This window comes from Clupea harengus, chromosome 4 (genome assembly GCF_900700415.2).
Source record: "Clupea harengus chromosome 4, Ch_v2.0.2, whole genome shotgun sequence".
Taxonomy (NCBI): Eukaryota; Metazoa; Chordata; class Actinopteri; order Clupeiformes; family Clupeidae; genus Clupea; species Clupea harengus.
In genome coordinates, this window is record NC_045155.1 from 1,686,571 (window position 1) to 1,712,501 (window position 25,931).

The 25,931-nt window shown below is 44.0% G+C and overlaps 1 protein-coding gene across 1 annotated transcript in view; it reads right to left on the reverse strand.

Annotated features, from left to right (window-relative positions):
- Positions 1 to 21,477: 21,477 nt before the first annotated feature.
- Positions 21,478 to 25,931, reverse strand: part of kcnc4 (potassium voltage-gated channel, Shaw-related subfamily, member 4) — a 17,525-nt gene continuing 13,071 nt past the window's right edge. The window contains exons 2-3 of the mRNA XM_031565696.2: positions 23,810 to 24,746; positions 21,478 to 23,290 (exon numbers count right to left, since the gene is read on the reverse strand). Coding sequence (XP_031421556.1) covers positions 23,067 to 23,290; positions 23,810 to 24,746 — 1,161 coding nt within the window. The 3' untranslated portion in view covers positions 21,478 to 23,066. The remainder of the gene's footprint in view (positions 23,291 to 23,809; positions 24,747 to 25,931) is intronic.

Sequence of the window (25,931 nt, forward strand, 5' to 3'; positions counted from 1 at the left end):
ACCAAAGCACAGATAGCCATCGAAAGGGTGAGACCTTTCAAGAAAATAACACTATAATATACTCTTCCTGATACTACATACATGCCCTGAAGTCACTGCCAACACTTCTTAAGACCCACAGAGTGGTATAGAGCATGTAATCATTCATAGGCAAATATTTAAAATGTCTCACTCTAATGTTGTCCATTGTGGAAAACAGTCAGGAAAAAAAAAATGGTTAAAATTAGCGCAAGGGAAATAAGAGATGTAGTCTGTGAAAGGTCATGTATTTAAAAACTGAGATTCTTCTATTCCATCTATTCTGTGTGCAATAAGAAATATTTAGTGCCGTGCAAGCTGTTACCATTTGACCTTTGTTGGTTTAATTAGCTGTCGTTGTACCGTAGACACATAAATGTGTGTGTGTGTGTGTGTGTGTATAGGGTGAGGGTGAGGGTAGGGGTGTATTTTTGTTGTCGTTCTATTGTGTTCACCAAAAAAATAGGAAAATGAATAGCTAGAGACAGTAGCCCCCCCTCCATAGCATTCCACAGAACAGTTCAATGCCTTAACCAGAATTGCACCTTCATGTAGGCGACAGCTTCGTAAAAGCAGAGTCGAAATGGACCCCCCCCGCGCCCCCCAAACAAAGCTGAGACGCAGTGAGCATGAATTAATGAGCCGGTAAAGCTGGGGTCTGGTGGTGTGGTGTGGTGTGGTGTGGTGGCGGTGTAGGCTGTAGTGAGCAGGTGATAAGTGAGGCAGTGGTGTGTTTGATCAGCCGCCAGGCAGGAGCATCTCTCTCTGTCTGCTCCCGCGACAAGTCACAATGACTCCGGGATTAAAAATAGACACGGTTTACCCAGGGGAAGAGGCGTCAGGCTGGCAAGCTGCTGCTCGTTAGCGAATCCTCTCCGAAGGCAGGGAGATAAGAGAGAGAGAGACGCTGCGAATCCAGTCCACACACACATGTACAAAGACAGTGGCAAGTTCCCTAGCAAAATAGTACAAGTAAATAATGACCCACCCAGACTTAGAAATCAAAGACCTTGACACCCCTGCCGCAGTCCCTCCCCCAACACAAAAACCGAGACTAAAAACCTAATGTAGTTGCACTGAGCATCTAGAATACAAACATACTACATAAATCCTCCCTTTTTGTTGTGGATGTACTTTTGTAATATCGTCCTCAAAAACAGACTTTATAGTGCAGTTGAGTATGGTCCTGCAGTGTAGTTATATCACCACAAGGTGTCACCCTTAACCACTGAGCAGGGCTTTGAAGGCGTGTCTCCGTGTCTGTGGCCTACGTCCACAGCCTCCGAGAGATGACACTGACCAGCCCATCCAAACATCTAAGCACAGCTGCACGTTAGTGCCTGAGTGTGAATAGCAACAGCCTCCATGGTTTATTGGTCTTTCCATTGCATCCCATCATTTCTGCCTGACAGACAGACAGACACATTCACCTTGTGCACTTTACCATGTGATGAGTCCCCAGAGTTGCATAACAAGCAGAGATTAATGCTAAAATACCCCCGTCCCACACACACACACACACACACACACACACACACAAATACAAAGGGACACACACAGAGAGAAGCACACACTTGCACAAACACTCCAACTCTTCTGCCCCATATCACGTTGTCCATAATGACAGACAGATGCCAGGCCACCAGCAGAAATGGCGAGATCCATTTAGAAATGTCTGTGACTGCCAACCTAGGCAGAACAAATACAGCCTCTCTCAGCGTCGCATCAGCGCAGACAGCAACAAATATTTGCTATAGTATGACAAATGATAGCAATGTCAACATGAAGCACAAAGACAACCTGAACTAGCATATAGAGGTTAAAGCACAGTACAATAAAGCGGTATAGCCGAACGAATAGCGCTAGCTCGCACAGGCAGCATCTGTCGAGGTCTTTTTCACAAACTAGAAGCACACAGCTTTAAGCTTAAAAGAGCACCTAGGCCAATGTTTATGTTATCCATGTAGAGGATGTATTGGAACTGTAGTGTGACGTTACAATGGAGCATGATGGTCAGTTGAACAAACCACTGGTCCAATTCTTAGAAGAGTACAAGATATTGTGGAACTGGCCTGTAGCTACGCTATATACTTTTTATGAGAATTCGCATGAGAGCACAATCTTCTAGGTAGAACTTGGCCGAAGGTTTCCTAGGAGTGAATCAAGAGGAGCTCCTCTCGGCCACTCTCCCATACCTAATTGATGATCGACCTTTGTGTTCATATTGATTGATTGAGCACATAATGATAATACATGATGCACTTAGACACCGATGTAAGTTTTTTGTCCAAAGTTTTTTAATGCACACTTTAATGTACCATTCCGTCTTTTTCATCCATGGAGAAATGGGTAGAGAGCCAAATGCTAAGCTAATTTACTTGAAAAATTATTCATGAGGGGATTAATACACATCCTGTTATGTGCATGAATGATTGAATCATTCCTCCTCGTGCGCAATCCCAGAAGCTCAGCTCGTCACCAGTTAAGACACTTCCCTCAGTTTCCGGCAACGCGGAGCAGCTGTGAGCGTGAGTGGTGTCCGTTCCCCAGCGCGTCAGACAATCTGGCGGGGACCAGACGATAATGTGGTGCTCCTACCTCGTTGTGTTCTGATAATACAGGCTAAGAAACCACGACTCTGCGCATCGCCCCCCCCCCCCCCCCCCCCCCCCTCCCCTCCCATTAGTGCCAATTGATTTGGCATTTCATTCGTAAAAAATAGAGAAAGCAGTTAAAGCAATTGCAACTCTGGGGCCTCGGCTTTGCTGATAAGGTCTCCCACCAGTGAAACAAACAGATCCCCCCCCCCCCCCCCCCCCTATCAAATTAATTTGATGAAAGCACAGCTGTGATTTATTTATTTTTATAGTGATACTAGAAGCCATTGTATCTGTGGTGAATCAACATCTATATTTATGTAACTGTGTAATGAAGCTGTACATGTTGCTGTACATTATGTCAAAATGACCTTGAAAATATATATAACGAAAAAACATAGGGGGTGACTTATTTCACCCTATCTTGTGTATATAATGTTCTGTACAGTATTTGAAAAATGAAAGACATTTTTTTTTTGGAGTGTTGTGCAATACTGTATGTAAGTGTCGTGTGTTCCAGTGGGTCGGCTGATTTTTAGTCTTAACTAGTAAACCTCACATTTCATGGCTGTATGTGTGTATTTGTGCGAGGGCACAGATGCATGTATGAGTTTTTTTTTTTCTTCTGTTCGTTTGTGTGTGAGTGTGTGAGTGTGTGAGTGTGTTCATGTCGCCTTCCCGAATTGCCGTGTTGTGTGTTTGTTAGGTAATCATGTTGTTGCAATCGTGCTGAACTGACATGGGGCCATTAACTTCATATGCAAAGCATCCTAGTACAAAGTAGTTATTATTCGCTGTATGAACAAACACTTTATCAGTCATGTCCCTCCAGACTGCTATTGTAGAGCTATATGTTCAATACTGGGCATGTGAAGTTAAAGTTCTCAGTCAGTTTGACCCTGTCCTGTACATAACAGTAACACTGTGTTACTCACTGCTCTCCAGGTCCAGCCTAGTCCGCCTGGGTGATGAAATGTTAAGTGTATTGTCTTCTCCTGTCACTGTAGAATAATAATACGTGTCTGAAATGATCCACACCCTTTGTTTCCTGATATTTAAAACAGCAGTGGGGAAGTAAACAAGTAAACAATCTACTGTAAACACTTATGGACAGTGTCGTTATACTATATAGAAAAAAGTGCAGCTGTATGTAACGCGAATGTAAATGCACTTTTCAAGCCCTCTGGGAAGAGTTTTTGCGTTCTAAAATCAGTTTAGTCTATTAATGCTTCTTGTGAACCTCGAGTCATTTTGCATAGTGAAGACCTGACACTTGCACTGTTATAGTCTGCGGAAGCAATATATTTTGATGTTTTGCATCAAACAGTAAGCTGCACTGGGGCTTAAACCACAGGGGCTGAGGGTGCTGCTGGGTAATGAGTCCTGGGGGGGGGGGGGGGGGGGTAAGCGTGTCTCTGGTGGGACCGCCCATGGGGCTGGGGAGTCTGCGCTGATCGCTGATTGGTTCTCCTCCTGGGTGAACAGTACTGCACCCTCTCTGCCATCCCACAGCCCCAGACCAACCAGTTCCCCACCGGACATCCAAAAAACAAAAAAAAAACAAGCACACATTCACACGCTTTTACTGTAGTATGAGAGTTCTACAGTCATATAGTGAAGTGTCATGGATATTGTACAGTATTTAACATTTGTGTGGGAGACAAAACAAAAAAAAACATTGTAGAGATGGAATTTTAAGTTTCACCAGAACAATAAAGATGACATTCTTACTCACATTTCTGTCTCCTGAGTCTTGAACTTTATTGCCTGTGTGTGTGTGTGTGTGTGTGTGTGAGTGTGTGCCACTGGCTAAAAACAGTGAGAAAGGTGTGAAAATGGTTGATCTAAAGTGTCTCTTTACAGACAGGTGACACATTCGTGGTACAATGTCAGCGTTCTCAGCTACAAAAGGACCCACACTTCCAGTAGTCAGTAGTCTTTACATAACTGACTAGACACGGCGGCTATAGACACACACACACACACACACACACACACACACACACACACACACACACTATAACTGGAGTAAAGCCTCCTCCAATCTCGCATGTCTCTTCAGCGCATTACAATGCAGCCAGCAAGCCTGAGTCATCCACCCACCAAAGCAGACTGAGGGCCCTTTTCAGAGCCGTCTCTCAGGTTTCTCCACGCAGAGGCTGCCATTCAACGGCAATAAAAGACGGAGCTGTGTGTGTCACAAAGGGGAGCGGATCTGACAGGGGCCCCGACTTTGAAAAGGGGAGCTCTGTCGCCTCGTGACGGGCTTGATTTTAATAGAGGCATTTTCAATTCTGAAATCGTTATTCATAATTTTCCCCCGGTGGGGCCCGAGGTGAGACATTCCACATGATGCGGGTAATGTCTGTCAGTGATACTATTAACATTTACATTTAGTCATTTAGCAGACGCTTTTTGGTCCAAAGCGACGTACAAGGGAGAGAACAGTCAAGCTACGAGCATTTAGAACCCTGGTGTAACAATGAATACTACTTTACATAAGAAATGTAAAAAAAACGAAATGGAAAAGAAAAAGAAGTGCAGGAATGTAACCGCTGTACGACTCTCTGTATCTCTCTCTCTCACACACGTCTCTGAATGAATCTGAACACCCTCCACAGCCCACTCTCTCAGCCGCACTGGAGCCTACGGGGACATGCCCACTGTTAATTGCTGTGTCTAGCCTCCCCACTCCTCTCTTAAGCTTTCAGACCACTTTGCACATGGCTTTGTGAAACCTCCCTTCGGACAAATTGAATGAAATTGCTTAAACATCGCCTCATCAAGAGGGCGTCATTTCCCTCTAAATGGAGGCAGCACTTTTTGCGAGGCAAAGTGTGGAAGCCATTATTGTCACATGGGGGCAATTTTGACCACGGCAGTGAGATCTACGGAACCCAGCCAGGATGGGTCAGCTCAATATCCCAGCACTGACACAAATGACCCTTTAAAAGTCTTGGGTGTGTGGTGAAGGGAGCCAGTGCAAGTGGGGACTATTATCCGCTGACGACAACAGGGGCATCAGCTGCCATCTCTGTTGCTGAGGCCAATTTGCCAAGGCCTCCTCTGGGCTCCGTCATACAGAAGGTAATTTACACGAGACAATTCCAAAGGCAAAAAAAATCAGGCTTTCAGACAAGCTTCATGTGCTGCTGCTGGGGTCAAAGGGCATGGAATGTTTTGCCACAAATTCAAGCTGAATTGTTGAATTTACACCACTTGGTTTGCAAGGTCCCTCCAAAGCGAATTGTGTAAATTGACAGTAATGAAACTAAATACATGCAACTACAATATCATGTCTGTGGTAGCATGAACAGTGAAGTCAGATATTTTTAGTATACAGACACTGGGTATGACAATATGCACAGCTGAACAAATCATGTTGTATATTACGCATCTCCCCTTTGGTCCTGGCTGGGAATCCCCTTGTATTTTAGAGTAATATATCTCTATAATTATAATTATAATTTTTTTTTTTTTTGCACTATATCTGAGTTATGTTTCTTTGATGTCTGTTTTTATGTGCATGTCATTTCTTTGTGCATATTATGTATTTGCTGTAAAGCACTTTGAGCTGCATTCTTTTGCATGAAAGGTGCTAGATAAATAAAGTTTTATTATTATTATTATTATTATTATTTTGGTCCCACATCACACATTTGCCCCACCTCTTAGATAACCCCCCGGAGCAACCCTAACCTGGCCGTCAACTTTCATGGAGGATGGTCTTTGGCTCTACTACACTGGGCTGGAACATAAATAGATCCTCAAGGGGAAAAATCTATGCTGAAGTACTTATTGTTCTATACTGAGTGTGTGTGTGTGAGCATGTGAGTGTGCGTGAGAGAGTGTGTGTGTGTGTGTATGTGTGTGTGTGTGTGTGTGTGTGTGTATGTGTCAGCAGAGGTAAACAGAGTTAAACATTTTAAACAGAGGTAAACATTTTAAACATATTTATCCCTCTTGTGCACCCGCAAAACACAATACATCACTGGATTTCACTTTTAATCTTTCATTGTATACCTGCTTTTAAGTCAAGAACAGTTGATTTTGACACTTCTGTTTGTAACAGCTGATTTTCTCACTGAAGAATGTGTTGTTCGTGGAGGATTCTATTTCCGATGATGTAGCAGGAACTGATGGATGTCGCAGGTTGCCAACAGTGTGTTGCCATTTCGGCGTTGGGAGGCTTGATCAGACTGCGCCCTGTTCTGTGCTGAGCAGCATCCTTGTCCGCGGCGTCCTGTAAACAGACCTCAAAGCCTGTTACTCTCAGCCCCTGTGCACAAACACACACACACCACACAGGCCCAGCCTCTCATCCGCCTGCCTAATTGAACGGGAGGATGGCTGGGCTGGAACTGTCCCTCTCTAAATGTTTATCAAAGCAGGCCCAGGTTCGAGAGGCGGCTTCCGTTTTCCCACCAGCTGAACCCTTGATTTAGCAACAGCCTCTACCTCTCTCTTGTTCTCAAACACACACACACACACACACACACACACACACACACACACACACACACACACACATAAACAAACACACATACACACACAAACACACAAACACACACACACACACACACACACAAACACACATACACACACATAAACAAACACACATACACACACATAAACAAACATACACGTATGCCATACATACATATCTTTCAGTACAGCTAGACAGTGTTGGGACAAGCCTGATTCTCCGTGATCCTCCATTTGTGTCAAACATATGTCATTATCCCACACTCTGATAACATTTTAGCCAATTAGGTCAGTGGGCCTTTTATGTCATTTGTAGTCATTCACATAAGTTAAGATTTGTAGTGTTGTAAGGGGAGAATGTAGGATATGGGATCGTCAGCACACACAGACACTCACCCAGACCCCCCCCACTCTGAATGGAAAAATGCCCTTGTAGTACAGATGCTGCCGGCAGACGCTTTCAGGACCCACTTCCTGCTCCACTCCCCGCACTAAAAGGGTCATTTGTGGGGGAGGCTAATGGCCGCTGGCCGCAGGAGTCACCCACAGGAGCAGGTGGAGAGCAGAGCGAAGGCAGGACGCGGCGACCAAAGAACCCGCAGGTCCCCACAGACAGTCCCCATCTGTTTTTTCCTGTGGAGGCTGAGAGGGGCCGGTGCGTGACTTCTCCTCCGTTTCGAGACATGGACGGAAGCCAGGGCTCCACCCTCCAGCCATTGTTTCCCGTCGGCCCCGAGGGGCCAATGGTGCCGGTGCGCGGCGTCCATCCAGGAAGGCATGCCCCAGCCAAGAGTGTGCTCTGACAGCTTCCTCCTCACACCTGCACACACTACTGCTCCTCCGGCTCCGTTTCCCTCTCACACGTTCCCATCAGCACTCGATCAGTATTTACTGTCACGCTCACATCGGCGCTCGATCACTATTTACTGTCACGTTCACATCAGCACTCGATCAGGATTCACTGTCACGTTCACATCAGCACTCGATCACTATTTACTGTCATGCTCACATCAGCACTCGATCACTATTTACTGTCACGTTCACATCGGCACTCGATCAGTATTTACTGTCACGCTCACATCAGCACTCGATCAGTATTCATTGTCACATTTACTTGAGTGACCCCCAACGTTCAATGTGACTGCTGATAAGGACCCCTTCCCACTTTACCTGTGTTTTCCAAAAATGCCACCTAAAAAGAATAGCTCTCCAGACTTGCACAGATCAGAGTATTCAGACCAAAGGAACGTATTTATTTTCGGAGAGGCCCCCAGCATGGCAGTTTGCTTAATGTTGTGGAACAATTAGCCCTGATATGAGGATGACTCTAGGCCTATGTACTTTCCATGTACATGCTATGTATCTAGCGATCATTCTAATCTACATCACATCTCCATTTACAGCTGACAGTGGTACAGGAGGTAGAGAAGTCGTTTAGTAATCAGAAGGTTGCTAGTTCGATTCCCTGTCGAAGCGTCCTTGAGCAAGACACTGAACCCCTAATTGCTCCTGATGTGCAGTGTGCCATCAGTGTAAATGTAAAATGTGTATACATTGTAATGTACATATGTAAGTCGCTTTGGATAAAAGCGTCTGCTAAATGACTAAATGTAAAATGTAAATGTAACTGGGCATCACTGACCAAAGACCACTCCTGATGACAAATGAAATGATGCCTTCAGTCGTCCATTAAAAACAATAGTTTTCCTTTCCCCCCTCCGACACTTTTGTTAGAACAAAAACACTGGGCCAACACATTTGTCTTGAATAACTCTTTGAACCCTTGCGTTTATATACCTTGGTGGATGACAAGTGGTCACTAATGAAACATTACGAGAAGACAGATCGCAGGAAGGTTTTCAGAAGGTTACAGACTCAATCCACCTGGTCTATGATGTCCAAATATAGGATTTTCGTCCAGGAAGGAAGGTGGATTGGAGCCCTCGGTCAGTGTTTGTTTGGCCTCAAAGTTCATAGAGAGGTGTCCCAGAGTGTACTCGCGATTCTGAGAACAGAGGAACTGGTACTGGGAAAGGCAGCCTGAAAAGTGACTGTCCATGTGTCCAGTGTGAGAAATGCATTGTGTTAGTAAAAGCTCTTCATAGAGAGAGAACCCACTTCAAAGAACATTCAGACTAACTAATAAACAAACAATAGCAACATAAATGTGATGCTTCACAATAACCTGTGCTAGAGAGAGTAGACTTACGATGAACAAACATTTGCTGTTTACTACAGGTACAGATATAGGAATTTGCTGTATCAGGGTGCAATATAAACATAATTTCCAGGACAAACAATGTCTGTGCCTCTTTTATGGCAACAAGGGAAGATACAGCGCAATCTGGATGAAAACAATACTAAATGTTGATTAAATGCAACATGTAGGCTGTGGTTAGGATAATAAATAAGCTTAAGTGAGCACTGGCACTCTGAGATTCAGCTGAATGTAGAGTGCACTTTAAATGAAATAAATAATAATAATTATTATTATTATTATTATTATTATTAATAATAAGTCAAGTGCAAACAAGACGTACCGCATAGCGGTGCACAGCATGACCACCGCATTAAGTGAGAGAATGAGGAAGAATTAAGTGAAATAACAAGACATTCTCTGTTCCAAGTTAGATCAGATTCCAAGATAAGTGTGTTATCTTGAATGATTAAGTTTCCTGCTACAATACACTAAAGTGTGTTGTATATCTTATTCTGAGTGAAAATATAAGAAACTATATATTTATGGATGTGTTAGCGTGAACACTGCGAAGGTTTTTTTTTTTTTTTTTTTTATTACATGGGGATGCACACTATGGTCTTATTGTCTTGTCTGTGTGTCCAGAGTTGATATAGAAATAAAGAAAAATATATTTAATTGTGCTTTCTTTGTTAGCTAGGTTAGTGACATGACGACATAGGTCAGAAGGTCACAGACCGGTGCGCCCGCAGCAAATAGGGAGCTTGAGTTTTGATATCTTGCCTATATGGGGGGGCTCTTTGGGTTATTCTGCAGGGGGGCCTCACGTGTTTCCGTTACGGTACTGAATAAGCAACAATAGGAGCTTCATTGTATTCAACTGCACTGGGCATTTATTTACATCGTTTTGAAAAGTATGCATGTATTTAGGCTTGTAAATGTAGGATTATTAGTTGAAGAATATTTTTGAAAACAATAATGAATATTTTTGAATACTAAATGTAGAGTAAATGCAACATATAGGCTGGGGTATACACTATGATAGTAAATAATCTTAATTAAAGGTTGCTACAAGCAACGATCATCAGGGTCCAAGGTATAAGCATACCAAATTTAAAATGTTTAGCTTTAGCGGTTCTAGAGATATTGAAATGTGTCAGCTACAGAACTCCCAATGGGTGAAATGTCACAAAAATGTTCCGTGCGTCCAAACAATTTGGTAGTGATGCAGGCTATCTAAAAAAAAAAAAACGAAACAAAAGAAGACAAACGGAGAAGAAGAAGAAGAAGAAGAAGAAGAAGAAGAGGGACAAATCTTTTTGCCGCAGCGGCAGTCATAATAAGAGGACAAAGGTTCAAACGGACTCATGAGGCCAGGCATGAGATCCCAGAACTGTCCGCCTTTTCACATATCACATTATGTTCCTGTGCCATAATTCTGGCCCTTTTCATTTACACTCCAATCACTTCTGCTCAATCAACATGAATAAGCTCTATGATTAAAAGAAACCCAATCAGACCTCAGCAGTCAAATCCAATATTTTTAAACCCTACAAATCTCTCTCTCTTTTTTCTTCTGAAGTCAAAGGAAAGAATTTCAAAGTCAAGGCAATTATTCTGTTTTGAATAACATGACGTCTTCTTTATCTCACCTTCTGTGTGCAGCAGTGAGTGTGTGTATGAGTGTGATAATGAATGTGTGTTTCTCTCCTCTCTCTCTCTCTTTCTCTCTCTCTCTCTGTGTGTGTGTGAATGTGTGTTTCTCTCTCTCTCTCTCTTTTCTCTCTCTCTCTCTCTCTGTGTGTGTGAATGTGTGTTTCTCTCTCTCTCTTTCTCTCTCTCTCTCTGTGTGTGTGTGAATGTGTGTTTCTCTCTCTCTCTTTCTCTTTCTCTCTCTCTCTCTGTGTGTGTGTGAATGTGTGTTTCTCTCTCTCTCTCTCTCTTTCTCTCTCTCTCTTTGTGTGTGTGCGTGTATATATATATATATATATATATATATATACGTATATGTGTGTGTGTGTGTAATGCCAAGACACTCCCAAGAAAATGAGTCAGTCACATTGTATGAGTGTGTTGATGTTTTGTGATAGTTTCTGCGGAAGTCTTGATTGGATGATGAAGAGCTGAAAAGGGTTCTCCGCTCACTCAGTGATGTGAAAAGTGGACCGATTTTCTCTGGCAGAAATGGGCTGTGCAGAGGCACTAGCTCATCTGGCATCTGTGGCCCATTCGCAAACTACATTCCACATTCAGAATGAGAAGAAACTTACCGTTAGTATCATTACCATTAAGACAAGTCAAATAGACGCTTGTAAAAACGTTCTCTCTAACAGGACTGCACAACAGATAAATGTTTAATGTTAACGGATCTCAAATGCGTTAACATTAAACTTTAAATCCTCTATGACTTGTTTTCCTTATGACTCCTCTATGACTGCACATCAGATAAATGTTTAATGTTAAAGGATCTCAAATGAATGACAACAAAACAGACATCGATGAGAACTCATTACACATCTTTGGCCATTCACTGTTGAAGTCTTTTCTGTTTGAGTGCCTTTAATGCTGTAAGTGATGTTAGCATTTCTTGCTAATGTCCGCTAGACTAATGGTGCATTTGGATGTCATGCTCCTCAGCCAATCAATGTAATGTCAATTCATGATTTGTGCCATGATTGTGATACTCACATGGGTCATGGGCCATGGGCCAATGCTTTTGGTTGTGAGCAGTCAACAAGATGGCGAACTGTACGCATTGTTAGGATGCTTTGAGTGTTACCGTAATAAACAATGGAATGATTCCCTTCCTTCACTAAAAGCATCTTTAAAAAGAGCTACGTTTTCAAGCAACATCATACCATATTTCTCAAATTCCTAATGTGCCATGATTATTACTCATAGTGTCTATGAAACCAGTTGACAGTTGAAAGATTCTTCAGGTCTGGGGAAATCAAATGATTCCATGCCTGCCGTTGGATTTAAGTTGCTGGTGGTCAAACACAGATTAGCATCACAGTAACACCCATACAAATGAAACTGTGTGTGTGTGAGGGGATGAACTTGAGTGGTGGCGACAGAGTTGGTCCCGGGAGGGGGGCGTCTCACAACACGGCGAGGCAGAACACAGGTGAGCCCTCCTGGGTCTCCGAAGGGCCCGCCCAACACAGTAATCCCTGTTTACACCACCTGTTCACACCACCCGCTCAACACAATCACCCCTGTTCACACCAACCGCTCACTGGTCTTCCTAATGAACTGACACTGTGATAAAAAAGTACAGCCTTTCACCACAAGGTGCATTGTCTCCGCATGGAATAACAGTTGTCACAGTGAACAAGAAAAGGACAGTCCTGGAATAAGCTCTGTCTTTGAAACATTTCAATAAGTGTGTGGGTCACATTGTCAGAAATGATTGACTCTCAAACTCACACAACATTACATTCACCCATCCCAATGCCTTCACACTGTAGCTACAGCCATCCTTTGTCTGGACTGAGTTTAAAGCAGAAACAAACAGAATTGTTGCTTCACGCGGTTTTCCATTCTTGGCACCACTCATTTCCCTCAATAAATGAGATTATTTTCTTTTCTTTTCTGTTGATTTCTCTCTCCGCTGCTATCGTCCAGGCATGGCAAGGTCTCATACACCTCTCCATAGTGCCATCATAACCCTCTGCTCTGCACACCTGAGTCGGTTAAAGGGGCCACTGGCTGCCATGCCAACAGTGGGCACTGTGTCGTATCCAGCCTCAAGCTGACTTAGAGATAACTTGCTGCCACTGATGCTGATTTTCATGCAGTGGGCCGATAACGACACAGTGACAAACATATTATTATACCCACAGTCTTCCGCTGACTGGTTACCCACGACGACACCCTGCATCCCATAATGGTGTTCTGTTCCTCAGTCCTCTGTTCCTCAGATGCTTTCACATAGTTGCTGTGACTGCTGGGGTGATGTCATGAGAAGGTTAACTGCGTTTTGCTTCAAGCTGAGTCAGGACATGGAAAGGACTGCAAATTATTGAATATTTGAACACACTTCTTTAGAGAATTACAGAGAAGCAGTATGTGGCTTGTCCACTGTATGCTTAGAGAGCATTTAGCATCTTTTTATTGCAACTTTGGGCTTTCAAAAGGTCATCAGTTATTATTGCTAGACATCACACATATTTGTAAACTTGTCCTGATGTCAATAGAAAGCATTTTGAATAAGGCTTGCTAAAAACAGTTTGATTGTTCGTCTGCTCTGGAACAATAACGTCATGGCCAAATCATCGTTACGTAATAAAAAATAATGTCATGGCCAAATCATCGTTACGTCATAAAAACAGCATGAGGTCCAACTTGGTTCTTTTGAGGAATGCTGATGACTACAGAACAACACATAGTACAACAAAGAAAATTAGGTAATGTATTTATTTATTGGACATCAGGTAGTTTTGGCAGAGTAATTTGATAGGACAAGAGGCATTCCAAGAGTGCTGATATTTAACATGACGGCACTGGGATATTTTACTGTGTGTTTCTCTTCACTTCACAAAGCTAATTGCTGGTACACTAATATAACTAATATTGTGTGGGGAGGAAAATAACTATATTTTACTTTAGATTACCGTCAGTGAAAAGTGAGTAAGACTCAAGCTTGATGTAAGATCACTATGCATATAAATAAATACCAGCTCAAAAACATTTCAGAAGCCAGTTTTATTTCAGTTTTTTTAGCTCATGTGCAAGATTCTCACGGGGGGAACCAATAACAAGGGCAAGTCTAATCCATCAAACCCCTCTCTCATCCCTCACAGCCTTCTCTCTCGCTTTCTTGTAAACCTTCATTTGTGTAGTTGATCCAGGCCTGCTGCTAAAAGTCTGCGTAATTGGCAGGCTGTGGCAGATGATGAAGAAGATGATGAAGAAGAAGATGATGAAGAAGCACCGAGGTGTCCGAATGCATTAGTCCAGTCTTCGTGGAAATGCGGTGCTATGTTACAAAGGTCAACATGGGATGCTCCCGCAAAAAAAAAAAAAACGGATTCTCCCTCTCTCTCTCTCTCTCCCTCTCTTTCTTTCTCTCTCTCTCTTTCCCTCTCTCTCTTTCTCTCTGTTTCTCTCTCTGTCCTGCTCCCACAGGGAGGTCCGCCTCACCGCCGCAGGAGAAAGAAAACAAGAGATGATGTCCATTAGCCAGGCCCCGGGGGGGCTGATTCTGCTCAATGAACCCGTGCATGCTGCTAATACAGGGAATCCCCTTCAAGGGCGACGGCACCAAGTGTGCACCAAGAAAACCACATTACTCCTCCTCGCCTCTCTCACGTCTTGCTTTAAATCAGCTCTGTCTAAAGGGTTATGTTGTTATTTATTTGCATTTATTTTTTATCTCATCATCATGTCAAGATGTCAGCGCTTGTTGCGTTAGCATTTGAAGATCTTGAAAAAACAATTTAACAGCTTGCAAAAAAAAGCATGTCTTCTACCATAGTGTCCCGATTCATAGTGTATTGTACGTGTCCAACTACCCACTGTGATAACCATAGATTAAAATAGACAACCTCTCTGTAGTAGGCCTGCCATAAATCAGCCCTCCTTTTTTGCGAGTGTTCCACACTTAGTCTCTGTCTAAACATAGCAGTGGTAGGTCGTGACCCGGGCACCTTTGCCTGGGTGACTCAGACACTCCTCACCTGCTGCTGTCGGTTGGCCGAGCCGGCTGAAACACAGGGTTCACCTGGAAGGGTCACAGCTTCTGGTGGTGCACGGAGCCCAACTCCAGTAGCAAAGTGTTCTCAGTGCCCACAGGGTGGGACTACCATAGGTCAAAGTTCAATGGATAACCTCCACGTGTGTGTGTGTGTGTGTGTGTGTGTGTGTGTGTGATGCTGCCATGCACATCTCTTTGGATAACTCCAGGGAATATCATAAATATTCAGCGCCGCGCTGAAGCAGTTAGGTGATAATTAGCGTGCGATTGACTGCCAGCGGAAGAGAAAAAAGTGTCACGTGACTCAAGCACAACCGAGCAGGGGGGCGGGGGGGGGGGCAATTATACAGTGACTCAACAATCAGAGAAAAAATAAAACAAAACAAAAATATATATATATATATATATATATGTGTGTGTGTGTAAACACACAGCACTGTGTGCGCAGCTTGAGCAGAAGGAGCCATGTGCCATTCTGGTGCCTCCCAATATCGGGATGATGCTCACATTGGAGAGGGGCAGGCATGTTGAGGTGGAGTTGCCATGGCAACCCCCTTTAAGCCCCCCCCCCCCTCCCTCCCTCCTTCTTTGTCCTTCATGGGGCACAGAATGATGAGATTCTGAATACGAATACGAAGAGGCTCGGGGAGCAGCGGAGCTCTAGGAAAGGCCAATGTGACCACAGCGCTAGGCACCGCCCGTGCACACAACAACTGCCTCACATCGATCTACACCAACGTCACTTTGGAACTGAGCGATATCTGCTCTCTCTCTCTGCCTCTGTGGGGCGGTATACCCTGAACAAAAATATCAGCGCAACATGTCATGTTTTGGTCCAATGTTTTGTCATTTCATCCCATTTTCAAACCTTCATTTCCTTCTCATTGTTTTTTCAAATTTCCTGCAGCTTTTTATCCACACTGAATTGCAAAAGGTTAAAGGTTACAACAGACTATTGTCACTAAGAGGCACAGGGCACAGGCAGTTTCACCTCTATATCAGCAACAGTGGTACAGGAGGTAGAGAAGTCGTTTAGTAATGAGAAGGTTGCTAGTTCGATTCACTGTCGAAGCGTCCTTGAGCAAGACACTGAACCCCTAATTGCTCCTGATGTGCAGTGTGCCATCAGTGTAAATGTAAAATGTGTATACATTGTAAGTCGCACATATGTAAGTCGCTTTGGATAAAAGCGTCTGCTAAATGACTAAATGTAAATGTAACATTGGTGTCCAGGTGAGGATGCTTTGGTGTTAGCCGTGTGAGTGGCCACCTGTATTTACTATGATCTTTACCCAACAACACTACACTCTTACTGTGATTTACATTTACATTTAGTCATTTAGCAGACGCTTTTATCCAAAGCGACTTACATATGTGCGACTTACAATGTATACACATTTTACATTGATGGCACACTGCACATCAGGAGCAATTAGGGGTTCAGTGTCTTGCTCAAGGACGCTTCGACAGGGAATCGAACTAGCAACCTTCTGATTACTAAACGACTTCTGTACCTACTGTACCACTGTCGCCCCCAGTGATCTTCTCAGCTGTTCTCCACAGGACTGCAGTATAGTTGTGGTTATAGTTATAATGAAGGTATTCAGCAGACACACCCCAGCATTCTGGATCATTCGCAAACAGCCTCACTACTCAAGTAGGCAGGCCTGTTAAAATTGCATTGCAATAGTCTAGTTTAGAACTAACCAGGGCCTGCACCAGACATCGTGAAGCATATCCTGGGTCTGAGTGTGAACCGACAAGACCTCGTGCTGTACTAGTTTGTGGGATAGCCCGACTGGCTGGGTTTTGAAAGACTGGACTGAAGGTGACAATCCCTCATCCAAACTGAAATATCAACACACAATAGCTGTGTGTGCTCTCAAGGCTTTCAGGGTGCACTGGGGTTGACAATGGGATGGAAAGATTACTCTTCTACGAGGGTTTAAAACCAACCGGCTATGGTGTGACCTGGCTAGAGGAAGGGATGATCTATTCTCCATGGTAACGGTGTTCAATATCGCCATGACAACATGTTTGGAGGGGTTCTAAAAAAAAAAACAGGAAAACAATGAGGACGGCTGGGGGTAGGGGTGGGCATGCATTGAGGGGTTGTCATATAAAAAATGGCCTTCTGTGTCTGTCATGATAACCCCTGAACTACAAAAGGTTGAGAGGAATGATTACATTGCATGCACCATGGCCCACCAAACCGAGTTATCGAAGAGTGCTTCCTGTTCTTGTCCGTGTGGCACAGCTCCTGTGTCTGAGAGAGAGAGAGAGAGAGAGCATCTGACGCCTGAGCATCTGAAATCACTGCTGGGAGAAAGGACAGCCTGCTTTGATTACAGACATTTAGTTCAGAGGAAAGAAACATCAAACGCACATGATCGGTAGGCGTCATTATAACTTTGAAACACCAGCTATGCCACCGACAAAAGAGAAGACAACAAACAGTGCTGGCATGCTGGAATAAAAAAAAAAACTGTTGACAGAAAAAATACACTTGTCTTTGTCACAAATGATAGCACATTTTGGAAAAAGGTATTGAGGCATGGAATACTGTGAAGAAGACTAGAAATTGCTATTCTTCTTCATGACACAAGCAAACAAGGTCTTATCCAAGTATCATAGGCCTCGTTTAGAATAAAAGATTGCTTCTTGTGTGTATGGTATGGTTTAAAGGTAAAAAGATTGTCGTTATTTTTCTTCGAATTTCAGGTGAAAAACTCCAACCGTTATACTGTGTTACAACTTAACTCTATTTTAGTACTGAAGTTAGCTGCAGCCACAGGGTTTAGCAAAGCCTTTGATGGAATAGCAGTCTGATTTGTAGGGTGTCAATTTATTCTGCATATTCCATGCGACAGATGTCAAACACACACAACAGGCTGCAGAGGAGAGAGTGATAATTAGGAGATTATTACACTTTTTATTGATTGCAAAGAGACATTTCTTGAAATAATTGTTATTATTATTATTATTATTATTATTATTATTATTATTAACACAACTGCATAACTGCACACTCATCTTCACAAACTTCAAACTTCCATGTCAAAAAAACAAACTGACCATGTATTCTTACATCTAAACCCAACTTTGCCTTCAGATATCACACAAAAGCAATAACATACACAAACATAGTGAAGTGAATATATATACACAACTGTGCACACACACACACACACACACACACACACGTATATATATATATATATATATATATATATATATGTGTGTGTGTGTGTGTGTGTGTGTGTGTGTGTGTGTGTGTGCACATTTGTGTGTTTGTGTGTGTGCATGTGTTTCTGTGAGCAAGCTTGATAATTAGTGTGACTTATCTCCTTCCCAATCTCCATGGTGATGCTTCTGTGCTGTGGCTGTGCAGGCTGGGCAGGCTGGGCTGGGTATGTTAGCAGAGCCACAGAGGGGAGTAGGACCACGGGATTGTTTATACATCCATCATAATCATCATCATCATCATCATCAGACGTCAGTCTACTGTCTAACACTCACATAATGGCACACGCATGAAACTATACCCTGAACTCTCACCCACAAAGAGAAAGCTCTTCAATAGAAGAAAAAAAACAGACTATATATTGCAACACTTGTTGATACAGGGAACATTTTTATTTTTGTATTCCAGCATGAAGATACATGTTTTACATGATACAAGAAAAATAACAGCACAGCATCAGACATTTTACAGTTCTGTAGAGTTTCATTTTGTACAGTCACTACAACACAATCCATCATGAGGAACCCCTGTGTGTGTGTGTGTGTGTGTGTGTGTGTGTGTGTGTGTGTGTGTGTGTGTGTGTGTGTGTGTGTGTGTGTGTGAGTGTGTGTGTGTGTGTGTGTGTGTGTGTGTGTGTGTGTGAGTGAGAGTGTGTGTGTGTGAGTGTGTGTGTGTGTGTGTGTGTGTGTGTGTGTGTGTGTGTGTGAGTGTGTGTGTGTGTGTGTGTGTGTGTGTGTGTGAGAGTGTGTGTGTGTGTGTGTGTGTGTGTGTGTGTGTGTGTGTGTGTGTGTGTGAGTGTGTGTGTGTGTGTGTGTCTCCAGTGTTCAAGCAGATTAAGAAAAGAGGGATGAAATACAGATAAATAAGGTAGCAGTATGAAAATAATCTCTTCAATTTCTGCGAAAGCAAATGAGAAATAACTGCATTCTTTTCATATATACTCTTAAAAGATTCAACATACTGTGCTACATATGACTTGTGCTTTTATTTGCAAACGTAAAAGTAAAATGGGTTTTGGGGGGGGGGGGGGGGGGGGGGGGGGTTTAAACTAAAAGTCTTAGTTCATTTATCTGTTGGTATAATCAACATAAGGCAACCATGGCAGACTATCAGATATCAGGAAAAGGAGAATATTTCCGCTGTGTCGTCAGTGAATTCTGTGCAAGTGCAATCCTAATTTCAACACGGAGCAGGGAGGCTGAGGTCAACTACATTAGGCACAACTGGAAGTATGGTTTTGCAGCAGTGGTGATAAGCTATGCTAAATTATACAAGAAGTTTTGGTCCTCTGTCAACCAGTGAATTTAAATGGTTCATGGTTAAATAATCTTTAAATGTAATTATTTTTCTCTTTCTCACATTCTTTCTCGCTCTATATGTGTGGTGAATGGTCACACAGGCAGGAGATCCTTTCAGACACATTGCTGTTGGATGTCTGTGCCCTGCCAGACAGAGCTGGCGCGACAAAAAGCAGACACAGACCTACCTGTGCCGGTATGTCAAACTATGTCAAACTAGTCAAAACAAATGCTTGAGTCCTTGGCCAAAAAGTGTCAAGTCATTACAATGTTGTCAACGACTAGATCTAAGTCACAAGTTTACAAGAAATGTATCAAAACACTTTTCAATTTCACTGCACTTTATATGATCACATATTTTCCGTATGTGTGTGTGTGTGTGTGTGTGCGTTTGAAAACGTCAATAAGCATGGAGACTTGACCCTATATTGCACACTTTTCAACATTATTGTTCACAAATGCAAAGTGGTAAGCTGCTGTTGACTGAGAATATTGCTGAGAAACCCAGGAAGGAAGGAAAAAAAGATTGACAACCGTGTTCATCAACAACAACACAACAACAACAACAACCAAACATGTTAACAACGTTAACAACATCAGAGAAATCACTTGAGATCTTCAAACACAGCCCGAGTTCAAGGTTCCATAAATATTACATAGACGTGATGTTAATTTGCTTTCAAGATACAGTGGACAGCATTGGGCCATGCAGAACATGCGGTATGTGTTGAGAGACAGATAGATGGTGTCCACGACCATGGAAAGAGACATGTTCTACCACTGAATAACAGGGCTGTCTTCACAGAGAGGGCAATCTGCTGGGACCGGAGGGGGGGTAGGGGCTCTGCGGAGAGGCTTAAAATGTGCATCCTATGTCGCCCCCCCCCCCCACCCACACCCCTCTCCCCCTCCCAAAAAGAGCCCTTGTGCTGTCCTTCCAGACTGGCATCGGGGGTGGCACCCGCTTGCCATACCGCTGCAGCCGACCACCCTCAAGTTAGAGTGGTCACCTCAGCTTCGGCACAATTAGTGTTGGCAGCGAGGGCTTCTTTGCAGCGCTCTGGGTTTTGAGAAACAGAGTGGTTAGGAGTGCCAGAAAGAGCTTGCTCACACTCACACACAAATACACACACACACACACACACACACACACACACACACACACACACACACACACACACACACACACAGACATACCAGTATCATGTGGTAATGTTTGGAGGATGATGGTGGCAAGGACATGATTGCATAAGATCGGCCAGGTCCCTGCTGGATCACAGGGCTCCTTGTATCTCCATGTCCCAGCATGCATCTGCCCTCCCGTTCCACCCTGGTCCAGTCCAGACCCCTGGACCCACAGAGATCTGCACCAGCAGTCCCATTAGACCAGGCAGGGGGTCGGGCAGGAGGAGTGAAACCTCAGCCTTGGCCCACATTACTAATGGAAGGCCTATTAGTGGCAGTTAAGCTGAGCTGTCGCTCGGGAGTAAGAGCACACCGCAGCTGATGAGGAGCCAGTGGGGCCGTGGTTGTTTCGATGCTTGTCGTTTGACTCGCTTGCAATGGCGGCTGACTGGCCCCCGCCAACATAATTACGCGCTCGTCATGACAGAACCCGGGCGAGGAGGGGCTGTCACCGTCTCTGATGACACGGGAGGGAGGGAGGGTTCGTTTCACGGGGATGAGCTCAGGCAGCTCTGAGAGAGACGAGCCGGTGGCTAATTATGTGTCTTATTCCACCGAGTGATGAAATCAGAGAGGCGGGCGAAGAGAAGCTAAACTGTGACATATTAAAGAAATGGCCTGACGACAGCGTACAATAAATGAAGTCAAAACATGGTAATGTTTTATTGAGACTGCATGAAAACAAAAAACCACTACATGAACACATCACCTTGGAAACAATCGTCATGGTGTCAGTTGTTACCACCTTTTTAGATTAGATTCAACTTTATTGTCATTGCACAGAGTACAGGTACTGAGGCAACGAAATGCAGTTATCTTTCAGTTACCTCAGAGCAGGGAGCTGTGTTTTTGCCCTGTATTCTGCCCTTAGCAAGTCATGAATCAAAGTAATGTATGACGAAATTACTATTATACTACTGATTTTTCTTCTTCTTCTTCTTTTTTTTAAGATTTATTTTTGGACTTTTAGCCTTTAATCAGACAGGATAGTGAAGGTAGACAGGAAATGAGCTGGAAAGAGAGATGGGGAGTGGGATCGGGAAATGGCCGCCCGCGGGTCGGATTCAAACCCGGGTCCCTGTGGATGTTCAGACACAGATACATGGTCGGGGATGCTGCTTGCGCCACAGCTCCATGCAGTCTCTATGTCTCCCTGGTTACAGGGGAGATCGCATTACACTAGGCATTACATGCGTCGATAGTACCCAGTGTTCTACCCAAAGAAGAATCACAGCGGTAAAAGCTTCTCTGTGGAACAACCTTCATCCATGTTTGAATGTTTCAGGATCCAAAGACAATAAGTAGCATGCATTTATACTTTGTTTAAAAAAGCCAAATTCATTCTAATGTGTTTACTTTTAGGGAGTGATCTCTTTATCTGTAACAATAATAGTATGGCTTCTTCAGACCTACGATTAGTATTTTCCTTATTGATCTTAACTTGAATTGCCCTAGTGCTAATTGCTAATTAAGCTCTGGACAAATCAGGTCTCATGATATTATCATGTCATGCAAGAATGCATTCATCAGCTGATAGATCACAACATGCTGTAAGGAGGAACAAGGGTTCATACAAAGAGATATATATATACCTCTACAAACAGATCTCTCTCTCTCTCTCTGTCTTTCTCTCTCTCTCTCTCTCTCTCTCTCCCCTGTCACAAAGCTTTTGGGGATTCTAGGGGCTGACACGCAAGTCATTGAGGCAAAGAGGGATTTGAGACGGAGGGGGGCGGATAATGAGGGGAGTCAGCTGTGGCACTGGCTTCTCACTGTGACAGCGTGCTTTTGTGCGTCGCTGTCACTCTGCTGTTCATCAGAGATTTGTCTTTTTTTTTTTTTAGCACTTCACATCCTATTGTGTGTGACACATAAAGCAGAAAAATTAGGCATGGTATGGCAAAGCTAATTCCAGAATGAAAATGCTTATTGTTGGATGCTAGTCCATTTAGAAAACAGTGGCACTGAGAATTGATGATGAATTAACGCACAAATGAGGTTTTTTTTTTGTGTTGTCTTCAGTCGCATGATGACAACTCAATCTAAAGTACACTGCTGCTCCTCACGGCATTCTTCATCAAAGAGCCCATTGGGATTAAACATTAAAAGGGTAATTTGAATCAAATCCATAAATAAAAAAGATTCGACCAGATGCTGTTCTTTCTACCCTTAAGGTGAGCACGAGTCAATAAAACACTTAGGGATATTGATGGGATGGTGCAGATGAAAGGGAACTGGGTGGGAATCTGCCTCTGAGTCGTCTAAGTAAAGGTCAAGCGATGGCTGTGATGACTGAGGGAACAGCTCCGCGCTCTATTGGCCGGGGAGCTTACAGGAAGCTGTCCTACACGTCACTTTCCCCTTTACCAGTACCTGTGAGGACGGCGGTTTCAGTGACACAGGAGAAGTCCCCGGAGGTTAGCAGGAAGCAGGCGGCCTCCTTCTTAGTTTTGTCACGGGCGCGGGAGCGGCGTAGGGTCCACTTCTCACTGGGGGACAAGGGCTGGGTCAGGCTGCAGCCCCCCTCCTCCGACAGGGCCACGTTGGCATCACCATTCTGCTTGGAGTCTGGGTAGACCGACAGAAAACGTGGGCACAGAGGGGTGGCACACACACAAAAAAAAAAAGTTTAAAAATGCCGTCTGCATCTGGAGATCTTCCACAGATTACTGCAGGTTGCTTTATGTACGTGTGTGACATGCTCAGGCCTTTATGCCTTTCTGGCAAGTTGCTTTTAACAATGCATAGACCACAATATAAATACAATACAAATACAATACTAATACGAATACAGTGCTAACACAAATCTAATCTAAGTTTTTTGCTAGCTAGCTTTCAGTTCAGGCCATTCCACATTTTGTCATATCGTACCTATGTCAGTTATCGGACATTGTCAAACATCGGCCATTCTGTTAAACAATGAAAATGCTAAATGTAATAACGGATTAACAATCTATAACTTCAGTTTAATAATGGATTGACATGACAACGCAAACGTTTGCCGATAACACACGTCGTCCGATAATTAACACCGTTACGATAGTACTTAAGCTCCAGGCTTTGTTCTAAAGATCGTCTTGTGTCTACCTGAGCGGCTCCTTCCACTGGTTTCCTCAGCGGCCAGTGGGAATGTATCGCTCTGTGTGCTGTCTGGAGGAGAGTTACACTCGGACTTCCCGAACGAGGCAGTGTCAGTCGGCACGTCCGGGTTGGGGTTGTGCTTCTTCCTCCTCTTGGGCAGTTTCTGTTTGGCCATGGCCAGTGAGTAGTACATCCCAAAGTTGTTGACGATGACAGGCACGGGCATGGCAATGGTCAACACACCAGCCAGGGCACAGAGAGCACCCACCATCATGCCCAACCACGTCTTTGGGTACATGTCCCCATATCCCAGGGTGGTCATGGTCACCACCGCCCACCAGAAGCTGATGGGAATGTTCGTGAAGCAGGTGTGGTTGGTGCCGCGCGGATCGCCCGGGTGGGCCCCGATGCGCTCGGCGTAGTAGATCATGGTGGCGAAGATGAGGACGCCCAGGGCGAGGAAGATGATGAGGAGGCAGAACTCGTTGATGCTGGCGCGCAGGGTGTGGGCGAGGACCCTGAGGCCCACGAAGTGCCGGGTGAGCTTGAAGATCCGCAGGATCCGGACGAAGCGCACCACCCGCAGGAAGCCCAGCGCGTCCTTGGCGGCCTTGGAGGAGACCCCGCTCAGGCCCAGCTCCAGGTAGAAGGGCAGGATGGCCACGAAGTCAATGATGTTCAGTGTGTTCTTGATGAAGAACATCTTGTTGGGGCAACAGACCACGCGCACCAGGAACTCGAAGCTGAACCACACCACACAGACGCCCTCCACCATGATCAGCCCGGGTGTGGTGACCATCTCTGGGGTCTCCACCTCCCTGGTGGTATTCCCCTCCGTGACATTCTCCCTGTGGTACTGGAGGATGTTAAAGTACTCGTGCGTCTCCAGGCAGAAGGTGGTGATCGAGAGCAGGATGAAGAAGAGGGAGATCAATGCAATGGCCTGGAAAACACAGAGCACACACACAATCACCAGGTCAGAACAGATAGCGTGTGAAATACACAATGATCACAGGGGACGGACGAGTCTTAATCTTCAGAGTGCTAATCTTCAGAGGAAATTGCTCACCAGCAAGTCTCACAATCACCTGTCTAAGCTAATGAAGGCCATCAATGAATGGCAGTGACAGCTCACAGGAAACTGTGCAGCATCTCCAGGTGGGAGACTCTGGGTGGGGACGATGCATAGAGCCCAGTCCCACATCATATACTTCTACACTGGGTGACTTCCTCTGACCAAGGCTCTGAATATAGCCGTTCAAACTGTGGCGGTAATCTCCTTTTTGAATTTTGAATTATCAACTCGAACACACCCTGCTAAAGTTTAAACGATTATTACCAACTTGCAAGTGGGGACCTAGCTCTCAACGACATACATTACTTTGCTCAAAGACATACATTACGTTGCTCAACGACATACATTACGTAGCTAGTTTTCCCAAACACAGAGGGAAAAGTTTAGACCCAGACAGGGAGGAAAAGGGAGGGGAAGCATTCGCGTCTCGCAGACCCCCATATCCCTCAACTGGGCAAAGAAAAACTAAAAACACTGAATACAAAGTTTTGTCTGCACAATTCATTCTTTAAAACATCTCCATGACCCAAACTATTATCAACAACAACAAAAGAAAGCATGTGTCTCTTGAATGATGGTCACAATGCTGGTGCAGAGATCCTGACTGCTAAATATGGTAGGCCTGCTAGTCAGTCATTACTTCTATTGAAAAATCACACCTGTTGGTTGTCAGATCTAACAATGCATTATTTACGACAGAATGTATAAACACAGACTTTAAAAGGGAGACACAGACTTTCAATGTTATAGAAAAAGTATTGCGTAAGATGACACAATACAGCTTACTGTTAGTTTCCAAACAATCTCAGAGGATTCCTGGTTTCTGCATTCTATCATGCATTTCAATCAAGGAGTCTGCTATCATAACAAATGTCTCTATCACATTATGTTTAAAGATCATGGTCGAAACATGCTAAACTAGCTCAACTTTATTTGGCATATTTTTAATAACGGAACGTTTGCACGTATCTATATCCCCACACCCATACATATACGCATGGAGTAATAACAAGAATACCGGTTGTGCATGTTGACATGCTCACAGCACTGAGT